Source organism: Mustela lutreola, chromosome 6 (assembly GCF_030435805.1).
Source record: "Mustela lutreola isolate mMusLut2 chromosome 6, mMusLut2.pri, whole genome shotgun sequence".
NCBI classification, from domain to species: domain Eukaryota; kingdom Metazoa; phylum Chordata; class Mammalia; order Carnivora; family Mustelidae; genus Mustela; species Mustela lutreola.
Genome location: NC_081295.1, coordinates 60239897 through 60263218, shown reverse-complemented (window position 1 = coordinate 60263218; position 23322 = coordinate 60239897). Strand labels below are relative to the sequence as shown.

General features: G+C 36.3%; 1 protein-coding gene across 6 annotated transcripts in view; it reads left to right on the top strand.

Moving 5' to 3' along the window:
* The window catches only part of ADGRG6 (adhesion G protein-coupled receptor G6), a 168164-nt gene that overhangs the window by 64777 nt on the left and 80065 nt on the right, over nt 1-23322 (top strand). For 4 of the 6 annotated variants that reach the window (XM_059177396.1, XM_059177392.1, XM_059177394.1 and 1 more), the window contains 4 exons: nt 7463-7804; nt 9896-10519; nt 19207-19275; nt 21496-21579. In XM_059177396.1, coding sequence (XP_059033379.1) covers nt 7463-7804; nt 9896-10519; nt 19207-19275; nt 21496-21579 — 1119 coding nt within the window. The remainder of the gene's footprint in view (nt 1-7462; nt 7805-9895; nt 10520-19206; nt 19276-21495; nt 21580-23322) is intronic. The other 2 variants (XM_059177395.1, XM_059177398.1) reach the window with 1 other exon arrangement.

Here is a 23322-nt window from a genome sequence, read left to right as displayed (position 1 = left end):
TGCTACCCTTTGCACCTGCTGACCTACTGGCCGGCACATTTTCCTTTATATGGCCCACTTCTGTGCTGCATATTTAGGTCTTAGTTTCTTTCTCATTTGTTCGAAATGGCGCTGTTTCCACAAGTTCTAAATCCAGGTGATTGCACTCGTCTACTTGTTCTATTAGATCAATTTTCACATTGTGCTTTATTGCTGTCTACTTACTTGTCTGTATTTGAAATAATCCAGATGTAGGGATTGCATCCTGTCCACAGTATGCTTAATATTCCCAATGCCAGGAACAGAGATGCTTAAGAAGTATTTACTGAGTGACTGGAAATGGGGAGATGGTAAGAGATGATAAGACAGCGTGAACAGGACAATATGGGTGCTGTATGTGTCATTCAAAGAAGCTTGTCTTTTTGGACTCTAGAGAAGATTTTGAGTTAGAGAAAACACATTTTTATCCTTGCATTTATATTTTCATAGATCTTTCTTGTAGTGACATGAAAGATGAGTTGGAGGTGATAAGACAAGGAGACTAGCTAGTGAGCTTTTTGTCCAAGAGAGAAAAGATGTGAACCTTTACCTGAGTAGCATGGGAATGAGATAAGGGATAAACTGAATAACTGTGAATAAGATAGTTACCCAGCTCTTGATCAAATATTTTTGAAAAGGTATAGGAGAAGGAAGATGGGAAGATTCAGAGTTCTAGTTTGGATGTTTTTCATACTGCTGACAATTGTAAAATGGATAAGAACAAATCACTTGAGGAATGGTATTTGAATTGAGGGATCTATGGGATATCCACGTGGAGCTATTGAATAGACATTCGAGAGTGTGGGTGTGGTACGCATAGGACATGCATGTCATCAGCATTTGGACATAATGAAGGCCTGTGTTTGGATGAGATCATCCAGAAAGACTGAGTGTAGAGACAGAAAAGCTGAAGGGAGAGGAGAGCCCCATAAAGTATTGCCTCGAGGCACTCTTGGTAGTAAGGAACAGAAATCTACTGAAGGTGGATCAAGAGAAATGAGATGGCAGGTGTAAGAGTTCTTATCATAGAATTCAAGGATGAGCCACAAAGAACAGCTCCTCTCATTGACGTCTGGACACAGAATGTGTAAAATTAGTCTCTCTGTTTCTCAAAAGTCTGGTTTTCTCTTATCTCTGTGTTCTCTACATTTGCTTTCTTTTTTCTCTGCTCATCAGTGCCCTTCCATTGCAAGAAGGCAAGCTATGCTGCTATCCTTGAATTCATAGAACTTTGGGATGCCATTTTTTATCATTCTCCGAAAAAATGATCTGTGTCCCTAACTTCACATTCTCAGAGAATCTGGGTAGCCAAGCCCATGATTTAGTTCCCTTCAGGTTAGGGGTCCTTCCTTGTGGTGATAGTATCAATATGACACAATGAGTTGTGGGAGGGGCAGATCGCTCTGGAAGAAGGTGTATGTGCTATGATTGTGAATAGCTTCCATAGAATGTTGTTATTTAAAGGAGCATTTCTCAGATTTTAATGTAGTTATGAATCACCAGATAATCTTCTCTTTTTTTAGTATTTTATTTATTTATTTGGCAGAGAGAGATCACAAGGAGACAGAAAGGCAGGCAGAGAGAGAGAGAGAGAGGGAAGCAGGCTCCTCGCTGAGCAGAGACCCCGATGGGGACTCGATCCCAGGACCCTGAGATCATGACCTGAGCCAAAGGCAGCGGCTTTACCCACTGAGCCACCCAGGTGCCCCAGAAATCTTCTTAAAATACAGGTTTTGCAGCCACCTGGGTGGCTTAGTGGGTTAAGCATCTGATCATGATCAGGTCATGATTTCAGAGTCTCTGGATTGAGACCTGGTTTGGACTCCCTGCTTAGTGGGTAGTCTTCTTCTCCCTTGGACCGTATTCTCTCTCTCTCTTTCTCTCATAAATCAAAATCTTTAAAAAAAATTTAAAAGATATGTATACATATTTTTAAATACAAGTTTTGTTCAGTAGGTCTGGTTTATTCTGTATGTCTAACTAGCATGAAGTGATGCTGAAATTGTGGGTCTGAGGATCACACTTAAAATAGCAAAAATTGTGAGGGCAGTTAGAGCAGGGGCAAGCTCAGAGAGGACTAGGAGAAGAGCAGGAGGAGAATCAGGAGAAGGTAGGAGCTATGAGTGGAGAGACTCAGGAATCAGGGAATGTTCAGAGACATCGAATGTTGAAGACAGTGAGTGAGATAAATTTGGAAACCTCTTCAGTATAAATCCACACAGTTTTGTGGATTCTCTTCTGGAAGCCTATGTACTAGAGAGCAAAAGGTCCATGGCTGGATTAATACAGAGTTGGCGGGGGGGTGGGGCGTGCAGTGTAGGAATATGGAGGTCCGGGATAAGAGACTTGAACGTGTTAACCAGAGGTAGGTTAAGTGATGGGCCCTGCAGCTTTAGTTTGTTTAAAGTTATACATTGCCTTTAGATTGTTTTGTTTGTTTGTTTGTTTGTTTGTTAACAGCTGGAGAAGGATTCAACCACTGGTTAAGAGAGGGGAGTTTCCCGTGAAAATGTGTGTGGGTGTGTGTGCATATGCATGCAGACATGCTTGTCTGTTTAATCCCCTTGCAAGGGAAATGTAACTACATAATAAAGTGAGTCTGGAAGGATTTCCAGCAGTTCACATGTTTGGATCCAGAAAGCGTTATCTTTCACAGTTACATATGGAATGTTCTTATGCTCCAGTGATTATGGAAAGGCAAAACTTAAAGTTTAAACATTAATAATATTACAGAAGATAAAACTGTATCTGAAGGTATGGTGCATGTGAATCGCTTTGGGGATTTAAAAAAATTGTTGGGCTTTATGGTGCTTCATCAAGGAAACTTCAAATTCTCGTTAATTTTCTAGCTATATCAAACTTAATTGAACTGATTCAGGTAAAATGCTACCCTTTTAAACTAATATGCAAGTCATGGTGCTGGCTTCATATCCGTGGTGCCTCCAAAGAATATTTTGAGGCTGAAACATCACAGTGGGAAATCAGACAATTTTCTAGCTAACTCTGGGGAAACCAGTGTTTGAGGAGGAGTCGGGGAGCATATTGATATCCTTGCTTGGGTGCTGGAAACTCCAGCAGGAGACTGGAATGACCAGTGTAACCCTGGTTTAGAAGGGATCCTCCCCTCCATGGAAATACTATCTCTGAGTGCAGAGCTTGAAGAGGAGGGGTAAGGGAAGGTGGGAATGCTTGCCAAGTCTGTCACATTAACAGAAACGCAGATGTCACAGCCAGACTGCCTTCAAATTCCTTGCCATCCTGAAAAAATATGCATCGAGGCCTGAAATCACTTAAATTTAAACACTTACTTTGATGGCTATATATTATATATAGTTCTGTCTATTATCAGTCAGCTATTTGACAGCTCAGTGATGTTATGATTGGCAGCATTGTACTCAGTCTGGAGAAATCCTGTGTGACTCCTTTTGGCTTTGTGATGATTGAGGCATTAGAACAGATCCTGGAATTCGCAGTTGTTGACCTTTCCACTTAATCTGCAGAACCCTCTGAGGCTACTAAATATTTTAAACCAAAATTTTCTGAGCTGATTTTCACCAGCGAGGTTTTCCAACAGACTCATCAGCAGCAGTTTGAGATAGCATTCAAATAAAAAACAAGATTGCATTTAAATGCATTCTTTCTGCTCCTCATTTAATACAGTGGAGGAAAAAGTTATTCCATCTATAGATCTGTGTTGAAAGCAGCTAAAATTGATTTCTTTTGATTTATCTTTTGGAACCTGATACTCCAGCTTTAAATTGTAAAGAACATACTATTTGTTTCGGAGGAAGGATTTGAGGCAAGGATGGGATGAGAGTCCCAATCTCTGAGATCAAACGACGACGACAAAAAAAGCAGAAGGTCATGATTATGAAATTTGGGTCTAAATATTGCTTATAAATCGCAATAGGCTTTTGCATGACTGAGAGGCTTTCAGTCTTAGATTTGAGTTTCTTTGAAGAATAAAGTTTTGTGACATAAGCATGAGTAAGTTATTACTAAACATTTATAAGCATAGGCAGGGGCTGAGGGTGGAATTTGGTTTGTTGTTTAGATTACCAAAAAACTTCGCTTTTATAAATTTATAGGTGTGAATATGTTACACGACTTTGGCTTTTGGAAACCATTTGGGCCAGATGTTTTGAGTTGAGTATCTTAGAAAATATGTTAACTCTGGATTTACCGAGACCGCATTCAGTGCCTCCCATAGTAGCTATCTTTTTAAGTAGCTGTGCCTTTAAGGGGGGGGACGAATTAAGTTCTAATGAACCAGTTCATTGTATAGGAATTGATTAAGAATGACAGTTGATTGCTCTAAATGGTCAAATTCAAATCACCATATTGTGGAAACTTGTCCCCTAGAAAAACACTAGACTTCTATTTAGAACCACTGGTTTGAGTCTTGGTCCTCTTGCCAATTAGATGTTAACTTTGAGCAAATTATATAATCTGTTAGCCTTATTAGTTCCATCTGAAGATGGAGGTGGTACTAATTCCCAGGGTTGTTCTTGATGTCAAATGAGATAATATATGTGAAGTCCTTTACTGTGAAGTTATCTAAAAATATGATGGACATAATGATACTGTGCCTGGTTTAATTGATTTTTTCATACAACTAAGATCATTGGGGTTTCAGAGCACTCTCTAACTACTGTCTAGTGACTTTAGATGAGAATTGTAGAATGCTTTAAATGGCTTTTAAATGAATATTATTGCGTTTTTCTCTTTCACTTTTTCATCCCAATGAGTGCCAAAAAGAAAAAGAGATTCTATTAAAGTGGGATGCTGTTTTTATCTCTGAAGTTATCGATGCATGGATTTTGTGTTACAGGGATGGTTAACCATAGCCAACATGGATGTGGTGCTCCCAGGACACTTGGTGCACTTCTATGGTGTGGCTCCTAGGACTTTTGAATATTAACCTATCTCATCCTCTCAATAACCGTGGGAGGTGGGTGCTTCCATTGCCATCAGTGTGAAATGAATGTTGTGAAACTCAGGCACAGAGAGATTAATTTGTTCAAGATTACAGACTCCATGTGCTCAGTCAGGTCAAAGGTTCCTGTAGTTTTTATTCAGCTCTTAGAGAAGAATTTGGTAAAAAAGTATATACACTGGTATAAAGCAAGTCATGAACATTACTTGGGTGTTCAACATAGGGGATGGTATTTCATTTTTGCAAAAATGATGATACATCACGGATGTTTAGATGACACAGAGATTGTATCTTATTTCCCTTTCCCCCCTTTATTTTTTATTTTTTATTTTTATTTTATTTTATTTTTTTAAAGATTTTATTTATTTATTTGATAGAGAGAGATCACAAGTAGGCAGAGAGAGAGGAGGAAGCAGGCTCCCTGCTGAGCAGCGAGCCCGATGCGGGACTCGATCCCAGGACGCTGAGATCATGACCTGAGCCGAAGGCAGTGGCTTAACCCCCTGAGCCACCCAGGCACCCGCCCCCCTTTTTTTTTTTTTTAAATCTTTAGTGCCCTTTACTGGGTTCATTATTGTTAATTTAGTAGGATTACTTCCCTCTTTTCGGCTCACGGTATATTAACAGGAAGCTAAAGGGTGAGAGAGGCCCAGTGTTCTCAATCTTATACTATGAGTGAAACTATTGGAAGAAAGAGCCCAAAGCTTCATCCAAACGGACATTACAGAGCTCATGTACTGTCTTTTTTCTGATTTGGACTTTGTTTGGCTTAGTTTCATATGCTATATTTAGTCCTTCTTTAATTGAGACATGATCTAAGCTATTCATGGATTTATTCACAAATTTCACAAATTTTACCGAAAGTCTTCTGTGTACCAGGGATGCAGTGAGGTCCTGAGGAGTAAGAAGGTAAGTAGAACAGTACCTACTCTGTTTTCTGGGCTCAGAGAAGAGTGGGAAAAACAAACAATAAGTGAATAATGTCACAAGTGGAAGGATCACAACTGCTCTGGTTAGAGATACAGAGAGGAACGTGGTGTTCCAGAGGTGCATGAGAGAAGGCGTTTGGCTAACACTTGGTGATCATAATTTGTTTTCCTCTCTCTGTCTTCATCCCCATATAAGACATTGAAGACATAGGGAGGAGGAGCAGAGGGAGGGCAAGTTAGAAAGAATTGATGGGGAGCAGTGTTGTTGAGGATAACCCAACGTGGCCATTAGGGAAAGAAAAAAGAAAAACCTAACCTGAGTGGTGTTAACATATCTGAGAAGTCCTTGCATATTATCAACTGTATTTGTAGTAACTATCACGTTTAAGAAAAAATATTTTATTTTACTCAACCCAGTAAAAGGGGGAGGAACACAAATTTTGAGTGATTTTCATTAACATGGTTAAAGTGTTTTATTGTTTTAAAGTGTATGTGTAAGTTTTATGGCAGCTTATTTATCCAGGATATTGAATAAATGAATTTACTGCCTAGACTTACAAAAATATTTAAAAGAACATGAATATTAATTACCAAAGCACTACCAGACAGAAAGACAGTAGACCTCGGTGTCTGGTTCCACTGGTGACCAGGTCCTGGATGACTAATATTTGAGAAAGGATAGATTGCTTTACTTCTCTTCCTTCCTCTTACTACCATCTGTCATTATATTATTTGTTTATCTTTGGGCCCAGAACTGATGTGTAAGAATGATTCAGACATAGACTTCGTCTTTCTTGCTGATTAATATATACTGTTTAGAATAGTGCTTGGCATGTAACAGGCACTCAATAAATCTTCACTGAATGAATGAAAGAATGAGATCATCACACATGTATAGACTTAACAACTGTAATGAGCACAGGAGATAAGTGAAAGCATTTTAAAAACTATAAATGTTCCACACATGCAAGGTAATGCTAATTTTTTGAATTTTAGAAAAAAGTACAGTCTGCCAGAAGATAACTTATTTGCTTGTTTATTTTGTATTAATATATTTCTCTTTAAATATTTATTTCCTACGTATGGATGCTCCTTTATGTCCAAGGTTTTAATACTGACTTCTGTCTTCCTTTATGGTTCTGTAACTCCCTTACCCCGTGCAGTTACTCTCTACAGTAGAGATTCTTCACCCGGGCCAGTGAACCTTTGGGAAATCCAGGGTTACCTCCTGGGGCTTCATGAACTCCCTAAAACAGTATGCTAAAGTGTAGTATTGTAGTGGCTTCTGTGCATTTGACAGAGATTTACTGTAACTTTCATTAGATTATCTTAGGGTATATGATCCCCCAAGTCTAAGAATCATTGCTCTAAAATTTTCTCTTTTTCTTTCACCTTTCGTTTCTCTGTTTCTTCTCCTTTTTCTCCTTGAGATGGTTTCATTCTTTTTTTATTTTGCATGATTGTGTTTTGGTGTTTTAAAATGCTTCTTGTTTGATTGTGCCCAGTGTGTGGTATTCTCGGTTTATTGTATGCCTCTGATCCCCGCCCTCTCTCTGTCTCTCTCTTGTCTGGCCAACAGCGTGGGGATGTGCCAACTGCAGGGTTGTCCTGTCCAGCCCTTCTGGGACGTTTACTTCTCCATGCTACCCTAACGACTACCCTAACAGCCAAGCTTGCTTGTGGACCCTGCGAGCCCCCACCGGCTATATCATTCAGATAACGTTTAATGATTTTGACATTGAAGAAGCTCCCAATTGCATTTATGACTCATTATCCCTTGAAAATGGAGAGAGCCAGACTAAATTTTGTGGAGCAACTGCCAAAGGCCTATCATTTAACTCAAGTGCGAATGAGATGCAAGTGTCCTTTTCAAGCGACTTTAGCATCCAGAAGAAAGGTTTCAATGCCAGCTACATCAGAGGTATGTAAACCACAGGCGGCGCCAACCTTCTGCTTTCATTTAACATGTTCTACAGTAAACACCGGGACCAGAAGACAGAGTTACGTGCTTTTATGTGAATGTGAATGATTAGGATTAGAACTTAAGGGCAAGAATCTGTTAATATTCACTGAACATTCTCATTAGCAATATACAGTTACCAGATCCAAAATCTGGTCACAGTAGAGCCAAATTTGTTTATATTGTTTATATGCAGAACATTTAAAGGCTGCTTGGAAGATATTGTAGATATTCCACAGCTAATAATTAAAAGCTGCAATGCTGACAGCTCTTCACTGAACATTTAAAATATTCCTTTTCAGAAATCATTTTATTTTAGGCTTTTAAGATGTTGCCCTTTTAAGGAACTATGCTAGGGGACAAATATAAAAAAATTAGCATTTAAAATAAAAAAGAGCTATTTATAACTAAAGCTAATAAACAACATAGCCTGAGGAAAGCCCCTTAAAAATGACTAATGAAAGGAAAAAAAATTTCTTTCAAACATATTTCCCAGATTTTGGCATATTAAAGAATTGGAATAATCTCAGTCTCTCTAAAACCTCTCTTTGCTTAAGGAAAACTCTAGCTTCAAGGGTAGCTTCGTAAGTAGATGTCATGCGTGAAAGAAACGAAGGAGAAAGGCACCATTATGCAAATGACCCTCATCATTATAATGTTTTAAAAATTGTAAAACATTACAGGAAATTTGAAAAAAAAAAAGAAGCAAATTGGAATTGGCCATATATCGATAAACCAGCCATAACCACTAATAAAGTGTTGATGGACATATTTCCTTTCAGCCTTTTCAATAATACATGTAGAATACTGGGTTCCTATTACATAAATATCCCTTTGGGTAATCAGAGCTCTCAAATGCTTTGTTTAAGAAGTAGGCTAAAAATCCATGATTCTATTAAATTCCACCCTGGATTTTTAACTAGAATGTTTACTTTAAAATGCTTTTTCTACCATAGACCTGTTCTTGGTATATATTAAAAAATGTTCAAACTAGCATTCCTATAAAGCTAGCATTAAACAGAATTTTCGAGGAAAGCTACTTCTTTCTCAGTCAGTACATGTTTCATGGTGTCTATTACATTAACAGAGGGTGAAACCCATTATATTATTTAACAATTTCACATGCGTCAAAGAGACTAGGCTGATTCATTTTACTTGAAATATATTATGCAGATGATAATAATAATCTATTAATAACCAGTAACATTAGTACACAATCTTAACTATAGATTAACTTTGACACTTTCCTAGTGCTTTCCAAGTATTAATTCCTGTTGACCACCTGTGTGATATGTGCCATTGTCTTTCATTTTATGGATGAGCAGAATGAGGTACAGAGTGCTGAAGTAACAGGTCCAAGGTCACACTGCATTTTGTGGAAGAGCTGGGATAGGAAGTTGCATTGTCTGCCCCATTTTCCTCTGCTCCTTGCTCTCACTCAGAAAGGAGTGCAGAGGCCTTGCTATAAAGGAAATATGGCTTAAAATTCCATTTTTATTTTTATTTTTTTTATTGGACTGCCTCTCCATAATAGTATTTTTACCTTTGTTCCTGAAATGGCCTGGTGATGGGGAAAATGAATAGGAAATGGGGTATCTGAAGTAGCATAGGAGTGTTTAAGAAGAGTAAAAGGCTCTTGTTAATGAAAAATAGAACTATTAGCTATTATGTTTAGAAAATTATTTGGAAAAATGTATAAACAGAGCTTTCCTGAAATAGTAGTTTCCTTAATTTGGGTTTTTGAGGGTTTTGTTTTTTGTTTTTGTTTAGGTCTGGTATTAAAAAAAGATGTTTATCATCTTGGTCGTCTCTAGCTCAAAAGTTTTGATGTGAGATCCCACCGTGATTAGAGTGAATATAGATGGGGTTACATATTGCTGTTATTATTGGTACAAGGTGATGGGTTGGTGATAGAGAATCATGAAAGAGGGTTGGTGGGGCAGAGGTCAGTCAGTCAAGTGGTGTGGTGGGGGTGGGCATATCAGATGTTTTGTATCTCTCATTAGTTCTTATTTGAAGTTAATACATTTTATCTGTTATTATTTTTCCTAGTTGCTGTGTCCTTAAGGAACCAGAAGGTCATTTTACCCCAGATGCTAGATAGTTATCAGGTATCTGTTGCCAAAAGTGTCTCTATTCCAGAGCTCAGCGCTTTCACTCTCTGTTTTGAAGCAACCAAAATTGGCAAGGAAGACCATGAATGGATAGCTTTTTCCTACTCAAATGCATCTTTCACACAGTTGCTTAGCTTTGGAAAGGCCAAGAATGGCTACTTTATTTCTATTTCTGGCTCAAAATGCTTCCTAAACAGCGTGTTACCTGTGAAGGATAAAGAAGACATTTTCACAGAAAGCTTTGAGCAGCTCTGCATCATTTGGAATAATTCTCTGGGTTCTGTTGGTGTAAATTTCAAAAGAAACTATGAAGAAGTTCCGTGCGATTCTACCATCAGTGAAGTTATTCCTGGAAATGGGAAGTTGTTGTTAGGCTCCCAGCACAATGAGATTGCCTCCCTCAAAGGGGACATTTATAACTTTCGACTCTGGAATTTTACCATGAATTCCAAAGTCCTCTCCAACCTCAGCTGCCATGTGAAAGGGAATGTGGTTGACTGGCAAAATGACTTCTGGAATATCCCCACCCTAGCTCTGAAAGCAGAAAGCAACTTAAGCTGTGGTAAGTCTGGGCATGCCCCCCCCCTTTTAAAATTATTCTATGAATGTTGGTGAACAAGAAATCATACACATGTACCTGTGTCTATGTATGTGTGTATATATATGGGTGTGTATGTTTTTGTGTGTGTATATATGTAGTTGTCATTAATGAGCTTTTGATTTTTAAAATGTTATATGCTCAGCCAAACATAGTATACATTTTATTACAAACCTTCATTATTCAATCAAAGCTCTTGGTTCTACCATTTTAAAGTTTTCCTTATGTCATAAAATATCACACAGTTTATCACTGATGTAACAAAAGTTGTAACTGTCATACCTCGAATAGAAAGGTTAACACTAGGACTGAAACAAAATTAATTAATAAGTAATTGTTTTTGACCACAAAGAGGTACAATAAAAAGCTGATCATTATGAAATTTCCATTATGTTATTCAAATAAACAACTACCCCTGAAAAGGAATGGTATTTACTCAGCCAGGATAAAATATCGAAGCTGTCCGTTTTATGGAAAAAATCTTTGATAATCAGAAATTATCAGATTTTTCTTTGAACTTTCTTCTCTGTTTGAAAATGAGCATTTGTTGTTTGTTTTCAATACTCGTAATAGTTGCTCTTTGAGAGACTTAGAATGTAATATTACTGGAAGTAGCTAAATGCAAAATATTTAGGAAAATAATTCCATATGACAACACTATATTAAAATAGACTTCTATCAAACATTCTCTACATACCTAAGTTAATTTTGGAAGTCCTTATTTTATTATAGGACTGATTAAAATACAAAAAGTAAAGTTTCATTGTCACTTTTGATAATGTAATATGACTAAATCTAAAGTGTTGATAATAAATACTTTTTAGTCACAGAAATAACTTTCATTAAAAGAGAAGAGGAGGAGTCTGATGTTAAAAAGTAATACTCATGTGACTTTGGAGGAGATTTTTTTCAGAACTTCATTCCCAATAGTTTGAACAAAGTAGGACCCCTTTGAAGACCTGAGACCACTTCCCCCATTTCCCTGACCTGTGTGTGCCCTTCTGCTCTGGGGAACTCTTGTCAGCGAACTCTCAGTGTAAGTCACTCATCCCTTTGAGTGGTCCATAGTGATCCCACAAATGGTGAGAGGTTATGAAGTGATGCCATTTGAGGGGTATTTTCTTGTGGGTTGTTGGCAGAGGGTAAACCACAAGCATGTTGCAGAAGACGACTGCAGAACTCTATAAGAGCTGATGGTGTTCCCCAGCATCCTCTCAGTCTGACTAGCTACAGAGGGTGGTCAGGGACCCTTGACAAGACTTTCACTCAGTGAAGAAATTGAGAAGATCAAGTGTGTGTGTTTGGTGTGGGTTGGTGAACAGTGAGAGGGCAGTGATAGTCTTCTTATGTCCAGGGTAATTATTTTTGCTCTAGTGGCCTGTTTTCACCATATCTTTGGCTATTATTAGAAAGTCATAATATAGACCATTTAATAGTTGCCTTTTTATGGTGAAATATTTGAGGACTATGGCAACCAAAAATCTTTGAGTAGGTGTATTAATAATTGCTAACACTTAAATTATGTGCTTAACTTGAATATTCAGTGCATATTTTCTAGGTACTGTTTTAAGCCCTTTACACATAATCACTCTTTTCTACAACATAGACCCCTGATGTGGGTCTTATTACTAACTCCATTTTGCAGATGTGAAATGTAAGGCCCAAAGAAATTAAGTAACTTATCTAGTGTCAGTTAATAAGTGGCTAAGCCAGAAGGTGAACACAGGAGTTTAATTTTAGAGCTATGTCTCTTACAAGTATAAATTTGACTGTCTTTTGGAATAAACCAGACTAGAAGATGGGACATACTAGAGTAGATGAGCTAGTTCTTGCCTGGATAAGGAGTATGAAGGCCCAGGAGTGATCTGTGGGAAAACACTAGCTTTCTGGGGCATAAATATTTTATTTGTTTTAAATAAAAGTCATAAGTTTTCTTTCCTCTGTTGCCTCTTAGATACATTAATGTGATAAAATGTGAGGGATGTACATGGATTGGTTTCTAAGCTTCTCTAGGAAATCCTTTAGACCAGGGGTTGGCAAACTAGGAAGGCCTATGACAGGCCACCTATTTTTGTAAATAAAGTTTTATTGGACACAGCCATGACTAGGAGGCTTTGTATTGTCTGTGGCTGCCTCTTGCTATAGGGTCAGAGTTGGTGATTGTGGAAGACTGTAACATGGCCCACCATCCTAATATTTTTACTATTGGCCCTTCCAAAGAAAATTTGCTGATCCTTGAAAGTAGTCTAAAAAATCATGAGGGTCCAACCTCCCGAAGCACACACTTTGGATGACTGTGGTAAAGACCTGCTAGGTCTCCAGGGCCAGGGGGAGTCAATCAGCCCCTCATGAGCTCATTTAGCCCTCAGACATCCATGATGGTGGTAGTATTTAGTTGTTCTCATTTATTTATATTTGTTCCACACAAATGCTTTTAAACAATGATTTCTTTCCAACATTAAGAAAATGATCTCAAATAAAAATAAATTTTTGGATTTGCTGGCAAACAAGAAACAAAGCCTGGGCTAGTCTTGCTGCCAGGCCAACACAGCTGGAGCTAGGTGGTGTTCACTCCTTGTGAAGGGATGGGCGTTCTCCTCAGCCCTTACCGCTCTGGGTATTCTTCTTCCACCAGCCCCCTTTCATCTTCAGATGGCCTTCTGGCTCCAGGAGGCATTTCTGTTTGGAATTCCAACTTAGGCCAGTCCCTTCACTTAACATAGGGCAGGAAACTGAAACTTAAAAAAAAAAAAAATTAAGTAAGTGGTCAAGGCAGTTGGTGAACTAACATGCACATCTCCTGTCCCCCTTCCTCAGGTTTTATATCTGGGTGTCCTCACATTTTCTTTAATACTCTCTTTAAAACTCCTTTCCCAAGGCCTAAGATTACTGGGACACATCAAACATATGGTGGTGTAACACAGTCATCTATATGTTTTCAAAATGATTTCATTGAAAGAATAGCACAAGTCACAGACTCAGCGGGCTTGAATTCCTTTAATTTTTATAGCAGTCTTCTTAACATTCCACAGTGATGTCAAACACCCCATTCCGTGGATTCAGATATCCTGGGCTGCATTTCAGGAATCATCACTGGAGAGGGAGTTTCCCGCTGTTCAGTCATCAGCTTTGGGAGTTGAAGAACTGGAGTCACTTATTAACTGGCAGGAAATACCTGTAAGAGGATATCTAAGCTTGTTAGCTAAGCAGAACTTTGAACAAGTGAAAAAAAGTTTACTCTGTTAACATTTTAACCTTTCTTTTTTTCCTGGAACATTTGGCTTGCTGTTTATCGTAACAGTAATTTCCAAAAACTAATGATCAGTACAGTAACCAATAGGAAAATAGAATTTCATGCCTAACATTCCATTGGACTTACAATGTCTGTTAAATATGACCTTTAATTCCAGATTCAACTTGTGGTAGAAGAATGAATAGATTTTCCAAAGGTCTGTTGTTGAGTAAATTATGATATGAAAATTAAGATGGTAAAACAGAACTGATTATACTAACATTAAAACATCCTGTCATTTATTTCAAATAGTAAATATCCTAGCCTTAATAAAATCAACATGTTATTAATTAATGTTTCAACAATTTCAGATTTAGACTCTTGTTTTCCTACACTATTCTAAACCTTGTGGGGAACTATATCTTAATTAAGAAATTTTCAGCAGGCTGTTTTTTTTTTTTTTAAAACACAGTTAATCTTGTCTGTTTTTTTTTTTTTTTTTCAGAAAGACTTTGTTTAGCAGTAATTCTTTTTCATTTTATAGCATCATTCCTTTTCTTAGAATTTTTACTTTATAATTTTTATTTTATTAAGCATATTTTACTTACCCAATTTTATTAAACATATTCAGTTTTATGACCTCCATAGATAGTTTTCCCAGTGAGTGGACTCTTTAATTATAACTGCAAGTATTTGCCTGTGTTATGTTTTAAGTTTAGGTACTGGCTACTGTCCATGAGTTTTCACAAAGAACAAGTAGTGCCTTCTATATGAGTTTTATTTATTTTCCTGATGACTGCTCTTTCCTGAGGAGTGGTACAGTATAACCCAATAAACAGTCTAAGCTCAAACAAACTACATTTATTTAACAAAATTTATTAAACACTTCCATTTATGAACCACTTTTGGATGTAGAGATAAGACACAATTCGTAAGTACCCAACTTTTTTGTTATTCTTTTCTAGAAATTTTTGGATTTGTACTGACTTTTATTTTCACTCCCAGATTTTTGTTCTTAATTACCAAGGCTTCATCAACTCTTGGATTCCTACCCTTTCATTGTCAATTGTTACAGTTCTGTCCTTCACAGCCATAAAATTGTGACTCACTATTGGCTCCTTCATTCATCCCTAAAAAAATTATTGAGTGTAGCATATTTAGATAAATGAATTCTTTTTTTAAGTAATAAAATCAGGAAAAAATTACTTTATCTTTACAGAGGACTCTATTCTTTGAAGATGCCCCAAACTCTATGAGAATTAAGAGGTCCAGAAATAATGTTATTTTAAGTATATTTATGAAAAATTATAAAATTCATTTTAATAATAACTGCAAAGAGGGAATTGAAAGCAATTGTTTTTTTTTCTCATTATTGCTACTCGCTGTGAAGATTTGGCTATTATTTAGATTATCATTATGTAGAATATAAGATGAGTTCTTGGCTACACATCAGTCATTTTTTACCACAGCCTGTGTAAATAGTGACTCCTTTCAGTGGCAAGATTTTGGAAGGACAACAGATGGAGAAGAGAGATTAACAAGTTTGCACCCTTTCATCACCTGTTCATTTTCAGTGCCTACATCTTACAAGGAAACTTTGCACTAAGTTTTACAGTTAGTATTAAATAAATGCCTTTGTGGTATCCACAAACATCAATGAACATACATAGGTCACATTCTGAATATAGTCCCTTGATAATAATTATATTATGATCCAGGAAAGAAAATTGTCTCTTCTTCCTTATCAGTCTGGTTCATAAATATGTCCACCTAGGAAAACTGATGCTAGAATGACTTTTTTATGTGGATACGCTGAAAATGGAACTGGGTAGAAATAAAAAGTTTGTGTGTACTTTGTATATTTTATGTATTTGTTTATGTAATTTGGTATATTTGTAATAAAGCTTTCGTTTAGCAATGTAATTTTCTGCTAATTACATTTGTCACTTGGGAAGCATCTAGGTGGTTCTGTCAGTTAAGGGTCTGACTCTTCGTTTCAGTGCAGGTCCTGATTTCAGGGTCATGATATTAAGCCACATGTCGGGCTCCCCTCTCAATGCAGAGTCTGCTTGTTCCTCTCCCTCTGCTTCTCCCTGACTCTTTCTTTCTCTCTAATAAATAAATAAATAAATAAATAAATAATGAACTCTTAAAATTAAAAAAAAATAATAAGTTTTGTCATTTATACTTACACCAGGTAGTCTCCAGATCTAATTTCTGTTTCTGTATCGAATCATCATAAAACAGTGTTTAATGAGTGTTTATAATGCAGTATCAATTTGCTATAGTATAAGTACCTAAAAAAAGAGCAACCAATAATTTAAATATTGAGAAGTATTATAATTTACTGTGACAGGGGTGTCCCATATTGGAATTTATTCTTGTTATCATACAATGACACTTGTTACTATTTAATAAATTTGTAATTGTTACCATACAATGAATATTTAAAAAAATTATTAAGTATCATGCTCTAAATCATAACTCTTCTGATTCTTTCCTCATTTCCACCTTTGAGCCCCTTAACATACTGCGGTGGAAGTGTAGTTAGTCTAGAAACTTCTTTCCCACACCATCTCCTTATCTCTCTTTGTCTTCCAGAGCTATGGTATCAGTGCCAGAAAGACCTAAGGAACCTTTGACAGCCAACATTGTGTGTAATTTGAGAAGCACAGGAACTCCATCCAAGGATCTTTCTCTCTCCCTTATGTTGCAGTGGCTGACGTTTCCTCATTTTGAGTTTTGAAGCCTTTTTAGTTTTCAGAAATTCCTCACTAAAATATAAGTAGCTCACAGAGAAGTAAGATTCTACAAAAAGGGGTCATAAGTTAAATAAGATGAGAAAGAACAGTGGACAGAAACTTTGACAGTAAAATTCTGCCTTGGTCGTGACCAGGCAAGCCTCAACGTCTGCCTCCTCAGATGCCCTTTTCCACAGTACACTGTCTAAGTTTCCAGTCTTTCAAACTCACCTTCCCTGTCTCTGCTTTCTTTCATAGCCAGGCTTCCTTTTCTTGCAGTCACTTCTCAAGTGGTGCTCCTGAGTTCATCATTCCCACGCTACCGAAACGAAGTCCTCTACAGTTACCACCAAAATTCCAATGCAGAGTTAAAGGTCTTCTTGGTTTTGACCATTCTTGACCATTTCAGTATACTTGATATGGCCATACCTCTGTGAAACTTTCTTCACTTAAATTCTATAAAGTCACCTTCTTCAAGAACTCTTTTTACTTCTCAGATTTAGAGCTCTTTAAAAAAATAATATGACTGAAAATAAATTAAAAAATTAAAAAAATAATGATATGATATTTGAAAATAGGAGTATCTGTGGTTCCATCAAATCTCTACTCTAGCTTGAGCGATCCCAGACACATATGCAGATTTTGCAGCATTTTTTCTCGGCTAGACTCTTACAAAAACCTGTGTACCTGCCCATGTATCCAGATGTCACACAGGCACCTCAATTCCCATTACTGGACTTATTCACCCCACCCTACCTAAGTCTGCTGTTCTCTTAGTATTTCTTCTTTCCTTCTATGATATCATTTTACACCAATTTCTCAAGCTGGAAACCAGAAAATATGCCCTAGTCTTCTATTTCTTTCTCTCTTCTCTGATTAGTTACTAAATACTGTACATTCTATCTTTGGATGGCTTATATCCATTTATTTCTTGTCATCCTCATTGTATTCATGATATCAAGTGTGAATTAATAATATTTATTCTTATATATTCCCTTTTAGTTGACCCTGGAGCCTCAAAAGTGGTTTCAGATTTAAACCTAATTTTCTCATTTACTTTCCTTTTATGTTTTCCCTTTCCTCTAAGAAAGAGTTCAAAATGCTCTCAGTCATTCATAATGTATCCAGAACTGTATTTGCTAAAGATTGAGTACCCACCTACTATGTGTGTGGGATACGCCATTGGAAGAGTCCTACCGCTCATGGTGCCAATATTCTATCAGGCCTCCACTAGTATCCATTGCCTATATATCCAATCATTCCTATACTCTACTCCAGTAATGCCATGTCACCCAGGTTCTCAGAGCTCTTTACTCCCATCTTGGTGTATATTTCAGTAATTCTGTTTGCTAGGAATATCCATCTCTAGTCTTCTGTCCCCACATCAGTATAGTGATACTACTTTCCTTCTTTGTTGTACTGGATTCTCTTTCCCCCTTCTCACCAAGCTGCTAATTATACCCTCCTTTGAGCCACTGAGTACTTACAGCATTGAGAGAACTGTGATTCTATCTTCCATTCTGATGGCAGTGACAATGTCTTAGAGTGTTATTCTAGCCTGTGTGCCTCACACATTAAACAGTGATTACTTTTTTTTGAATGGACATGTAAATGTCTATGATGAGGGTTTCTTGCCAGGTAAATCCATAGACCTGCCTGTAGAGTTGAGTTTTTCTGAAGTAACATTTCTTCCTTGGGCTTAGGTGCCTGAGGCAGTTGAGAATGAAGAAGTCATGATTCATGAGATGCTGTTAAAAACTGTTGGGAGGCTTTCTGCTTATGCACATCAATTACCTAATTAGACATCTTTTGTTAGATCATGTACCTGCTCTGCCTTCATGTACTATTCCCACAGGACAGGTTGGAAATGTTTAAATATTAGACTGGAATCAGTGTTATAGAAATGTCCTTTTAAAATCAAATATATGTATTTGTGCATGCGTATGCATATATAAATATTTGTATTTATTCTTCTGTCTTTCTGCATAACGCAGGTGCTTTGTGGTAAGCTTAGCACATCTTCCCCAGACTCAACCTGTTGATGAAAGTCTGTTAACTGTCAGGGAGATTTAATGTAACAGAAAAAATCCTTTATCCTACTAGAAAGCCAGCTCTACACTGTTTCTTGCTGAGGATGAGTCAGAAAAAAAAAAAATTGAAATAAAAAGACACAGAGACCAACTTGAAGCCACAGGAACATATTTCTGGAATTGCAAATGGCATATGCTGGTGCCTGTGAACCAAAAATATGCGTTTTATGAATATTAATAATATCTAAGTTTACTTTTGAAACTTATCTTTGATGTTTATATTACTTTATTTATATGAATTTCTTCCAGAGCTTTGTAATTTGTTCTGTGAAATGGCCCTGGATTTTTTACACAAACTTTAATGGGAAGTAGCACTTCTTTTCATTTCATGTGTGGATAGATAATAAATTGAGTTGAAGATTTTGAGGGAAATTTCAATAACCTGATTTTACATTTGTGGAAACAAAGACACAAAGGCTTTAAGAGACTTTCTTGGTGTTAGATTATTATTGATGGACTCTTCTAGGGCTGCTCCCATTACGCCAACCATAAGATTTGTGGGCATTTTGGTGGGTTTTTTTTTTTTTTTTTTGGATAATGTCATTAAATCATCAATTAAACTTGTATAATTCCTCTGTGTTGATCAAGGTTCCTACCTGATCCCACTCCCAGCAGCAGAACTAGCCAGCTGTGCCGATTTGGGGACCCTCTGCCAAGGTAGGGAGCCAACATCGTCTTCCGGAGTCTGTTTCCTACTTGCTGTTTTGGATAATGGGGTTGTAATTGTTTTGATTATTATCTTACTTTTCACTTGAGAAGCCAGAAACCAGCAAAACAGAAGAATTTCTGGATGTGTTTTAGTTGTGTGGGTGCACAGTACATACACTGTGGAGAAAGAATGTATTCACATGCTGGACGACCATTTTCCATAAAGGACTGGGTTTTTAAATGTGAATGATTATATGTTATTAAACAAGCATTTATTTCATTTTTTCCTCTTTTTATTCTCAAGAGTATTGCAAAGATCCTGTATAAATATAGTCATGCAGTATTTTGAAAAGGTATTCATGTATAAAAAATAAGGGGTAAATTAAGTTAAATATTCAGTTAAGTTTGAGACAAGACCATAAGGCAGTTCATGGTGTACACTATAACTTAAATATTAAGATAAAATTAGTTATATTAAACTAATCTTAATGTAATTATATTATTATAATGCACAATGACTATATTATGGCCAATATTCCAGTTATAAATTATGTACTAAATAGTTGCATGCAAATAATATATAATTAAAGTTTTAAAATAATAAGTATTTTGCTTTAATTTTATCATTGTTTCTCCTAATTACTTATGACCCATTTTCATCCATTTATTCTATTAAATATTTCTTTACGAAGTAACATGTTCTATGTGCCACATTAAGAATCATGACTATGCCTTTTGAAAAAGCTGGATCTCTTATCAGGAGCATCATATCCTGAAAGTGACAGTGGTTAGAAGTGTTTCTTAGTAGTAACCTAAACTCTCTTCTGTGGTTCTAGTGTAGGAGTAGTCAGGAAGAAGGGATGTAATTCAGTATTATGTTTCCTTCTTTTCTGAGACAGTATTTCTCATTATTATTATGGATGAATGAGCTATGAAAATAAAGTCATTACAGAATTTCCATGAACTCACTCTAGTCTTGAAATAGTTAAATGAAATAGGAAGAAAACTTAATTTTGCTTAGTTCGAGATCTGAAGGGTTTGTTGTTTTCTTTTAATCTGAGACACCTATAGTCCTGATTCCACAGATCAAAGACCAAATGCCCAGCAATTCCCCTTCCCCATGTCCTAAATGGCCAAAAAGCATTTTTAAATTCATTGACGTATTTTGCATTAAGATAAATATAATTGTTCATAATTTAAAAAAAAGAAAAACTTCAAAAAGAATACTTTGGCATGGAAAATTATTTTAGTTAAGGATATATATTTTAAATAAAAGAATTTCACTTTTAGAAGGTAATCATAATCATAATCACTCAATGCATTATCAAGTGAATATCTTAAATTTAGGTAATATTTTTAAAATTGAGATATGTAACAAATGGCCATTGTAAAGCAGACGTGCTAACCGCTACACTGTGGAACTACGTTATGGTCATTGTGTATATGAATGTACATCTAGTACAAACATACTCCTAAGATAAACTAAAGGGAGATTGTGTGTGTATTTTACTACCTATACAGCTCCTCCAGAATCCCTTAGAAAGATAATAAAGCATTCCATAAGGGTTTAATCTTTGAAAGTTTTAATAGTAGAAGAAGCATAGCTATGACATAATGCCTTGAAAAGGTCTCCCCTGTAAGGCTTGTTCTTTTGAAATCCATTTTATCCATCAACATTTAGTAGAGTTATTGGGATCTGTAAATGATCCTACACATTAATATTCTATATAGTCTATACATTTCATTCTCTTTTGTTTTTCTTCACATTTATCTTCTCAAGAAGAAATACTATTTCTCTAGTCTCAGTGGAAGACTAACTTAGTTTAGATAATTTCTCAAACTGATATAGGTGCAGTACAGACTGCCTTCTCTAAACTTTTCTTTTTACGAACTTTGGAAATTGGGTTCTAGAAAGATTTAGTAATTCACTCTGTGGTCATCAGTCAGACCTGGGTCTAAAATCTCAATGTTCTTCCTCCTTTTCCTTGGTACCAGCTCCATGCTCTTGCACAATGTGACCCCAGAGGCCATATGAAGTGATTCTTAATGTGCCATAGGAAGCATTGCTTCATTTTATGCATTGTAACCCTAGAGTCTGTTGTATTTAGTAGCAAGAAATGGTTTCTATTCCTCCTCTGTATATTTTCATGCATTAATTGTAGATTGCTCATCCAAATTAACTGTCATGTGCTCCTTGCAAAATTACATCTTTCTCATCTTTATTACCAGCTACTGTAGACTCTCCTAGTACTACACCACCCACTGTCACCACTAACATGCCTGTTACTAATAGAATCGCTAAGCAAAGCAATGGTAAGAAATCATTACCTTTTTTACTTGTGGTATGTCGATGTAATAAAAAAATTGTCTTCTAAGAGTGGAAAATCGAATGTTCAAACAAAATTTCTGGTTTTGGACTCAGTCGGTACATTTATACATTTGTAAAGATTAGTAAGAGAAATAAATATTACTTGACTCCCTGGAGTTCCTTATTCTGATGACTGGTGGTATGAGTACATTTCCAGTACTACTCTTGTCCACTTTTAGCAAAAACTGCTTTCAAAGGAAGCGTTAAGAGAAAAACATTTAATTAAAAGGGATTAATTTGCTTTATACTAGATATCTGAAAAAGTATTCATGGTATTTTGTCAGATTATATGCTCCAGGAAACCAGTTTCTTAAAGAATTTTATAATTTCAAAAAAACTAAATTATGTTAGTAATGTAATTTCTCACTGAAACCAACTTTAAGTGTTCATGACATTTAGATCTATTTATATGATAATACTTTGCTCTCCATTTTTATTTGTTGAAGAGTAATGGTTAGAATATGATTGCATATCAACTAAGTCAATTTTCAGCTGATGAAATTTCAATTTAAGTGTCAATACTTCTTGCCTATTTTTCCACATATACTCTTTTATTTATATTTTTTGTAATTTGTAAATAGGGCAGATATATGAGATACAGAAATGAGCAGGGAAAATGCCAGGTAATGTGAGTTATGCCACCTATATGGACTACATAGCCTTGGTAATTCAGAATAAATGGTTTAAGTCTCTCCTAGGAAAGAGAAATTCCAATCAGGTGACCACACCATTGCCTTGCCTACAGCAATATTCTCAAATATGAGCTATTAGAAACAAAGGAATTTTCTCAACCCCAATCATTTAACTTGTGAGGCCAAAACATCTGTAATATATCACCAGAGACCAAAACCCAGAGAAAAGAAACCCACATAGTTCATTTTTTTCTTTGGCTTCAGGGGTTACACCAACTTCCTCTGTGAGGACATTTAAATTGGAAGTATGGAATATTTTACATGCTACATAGATATAAATTTCACTAGGGTTATGAAGACATCGATTCAGGGAAGTGTTTATGGTTATTCTGGTAGTTACACCACGGAGATTTATGACGGGGCAAACATTCCAGCAACCCCCAGGAAAGCAACAGCAGCTGACGTTCCCAGTGCATATTTCACATGGACTCCAGCCAGTGGATGGGAATATTATAATTCTAACTAAGTATTTCGCTCTTTGTATGAATATACAAAGAGCCTCTGTGGCATTCTCCCTCTAGGACAGGCACATCCTCTACTGCCCAAGAACATTTATACGATGCTTCAGAGTCCTTGACTTGGTGGAGTGGAGCTGTATTCACTCAATCATGTAATTTCTGACATTCTTGAAGAGAGCCTTGTTCAGCCATTTCTCTGCGTCATAATCTTCATTGGATTTTCAACAAAGCAGGCAAATGTTAGACTCAGTTAAAATGGCTTGACTTGACTACATTAAAGGGAAAAATGCAATTTAGATGATTCTTGATTAAAAAAAAAAAGTAATCCTAGCATTTAAAATTACTCCACAGTCATCATGTGGTAGAAATATTCTCAAAATTATGTATTCAAATCTGCGTACTATCAGAATACTTTTTGCCACATCCTTGAGCCATCTGTACTATTGATTTAATAGTTTTAAATCTAAATTGACTCACATTTTAATTTAAACATTTGCACTTATATGGGAAAATCGATATTGCTCTTGTAAAATCAGTA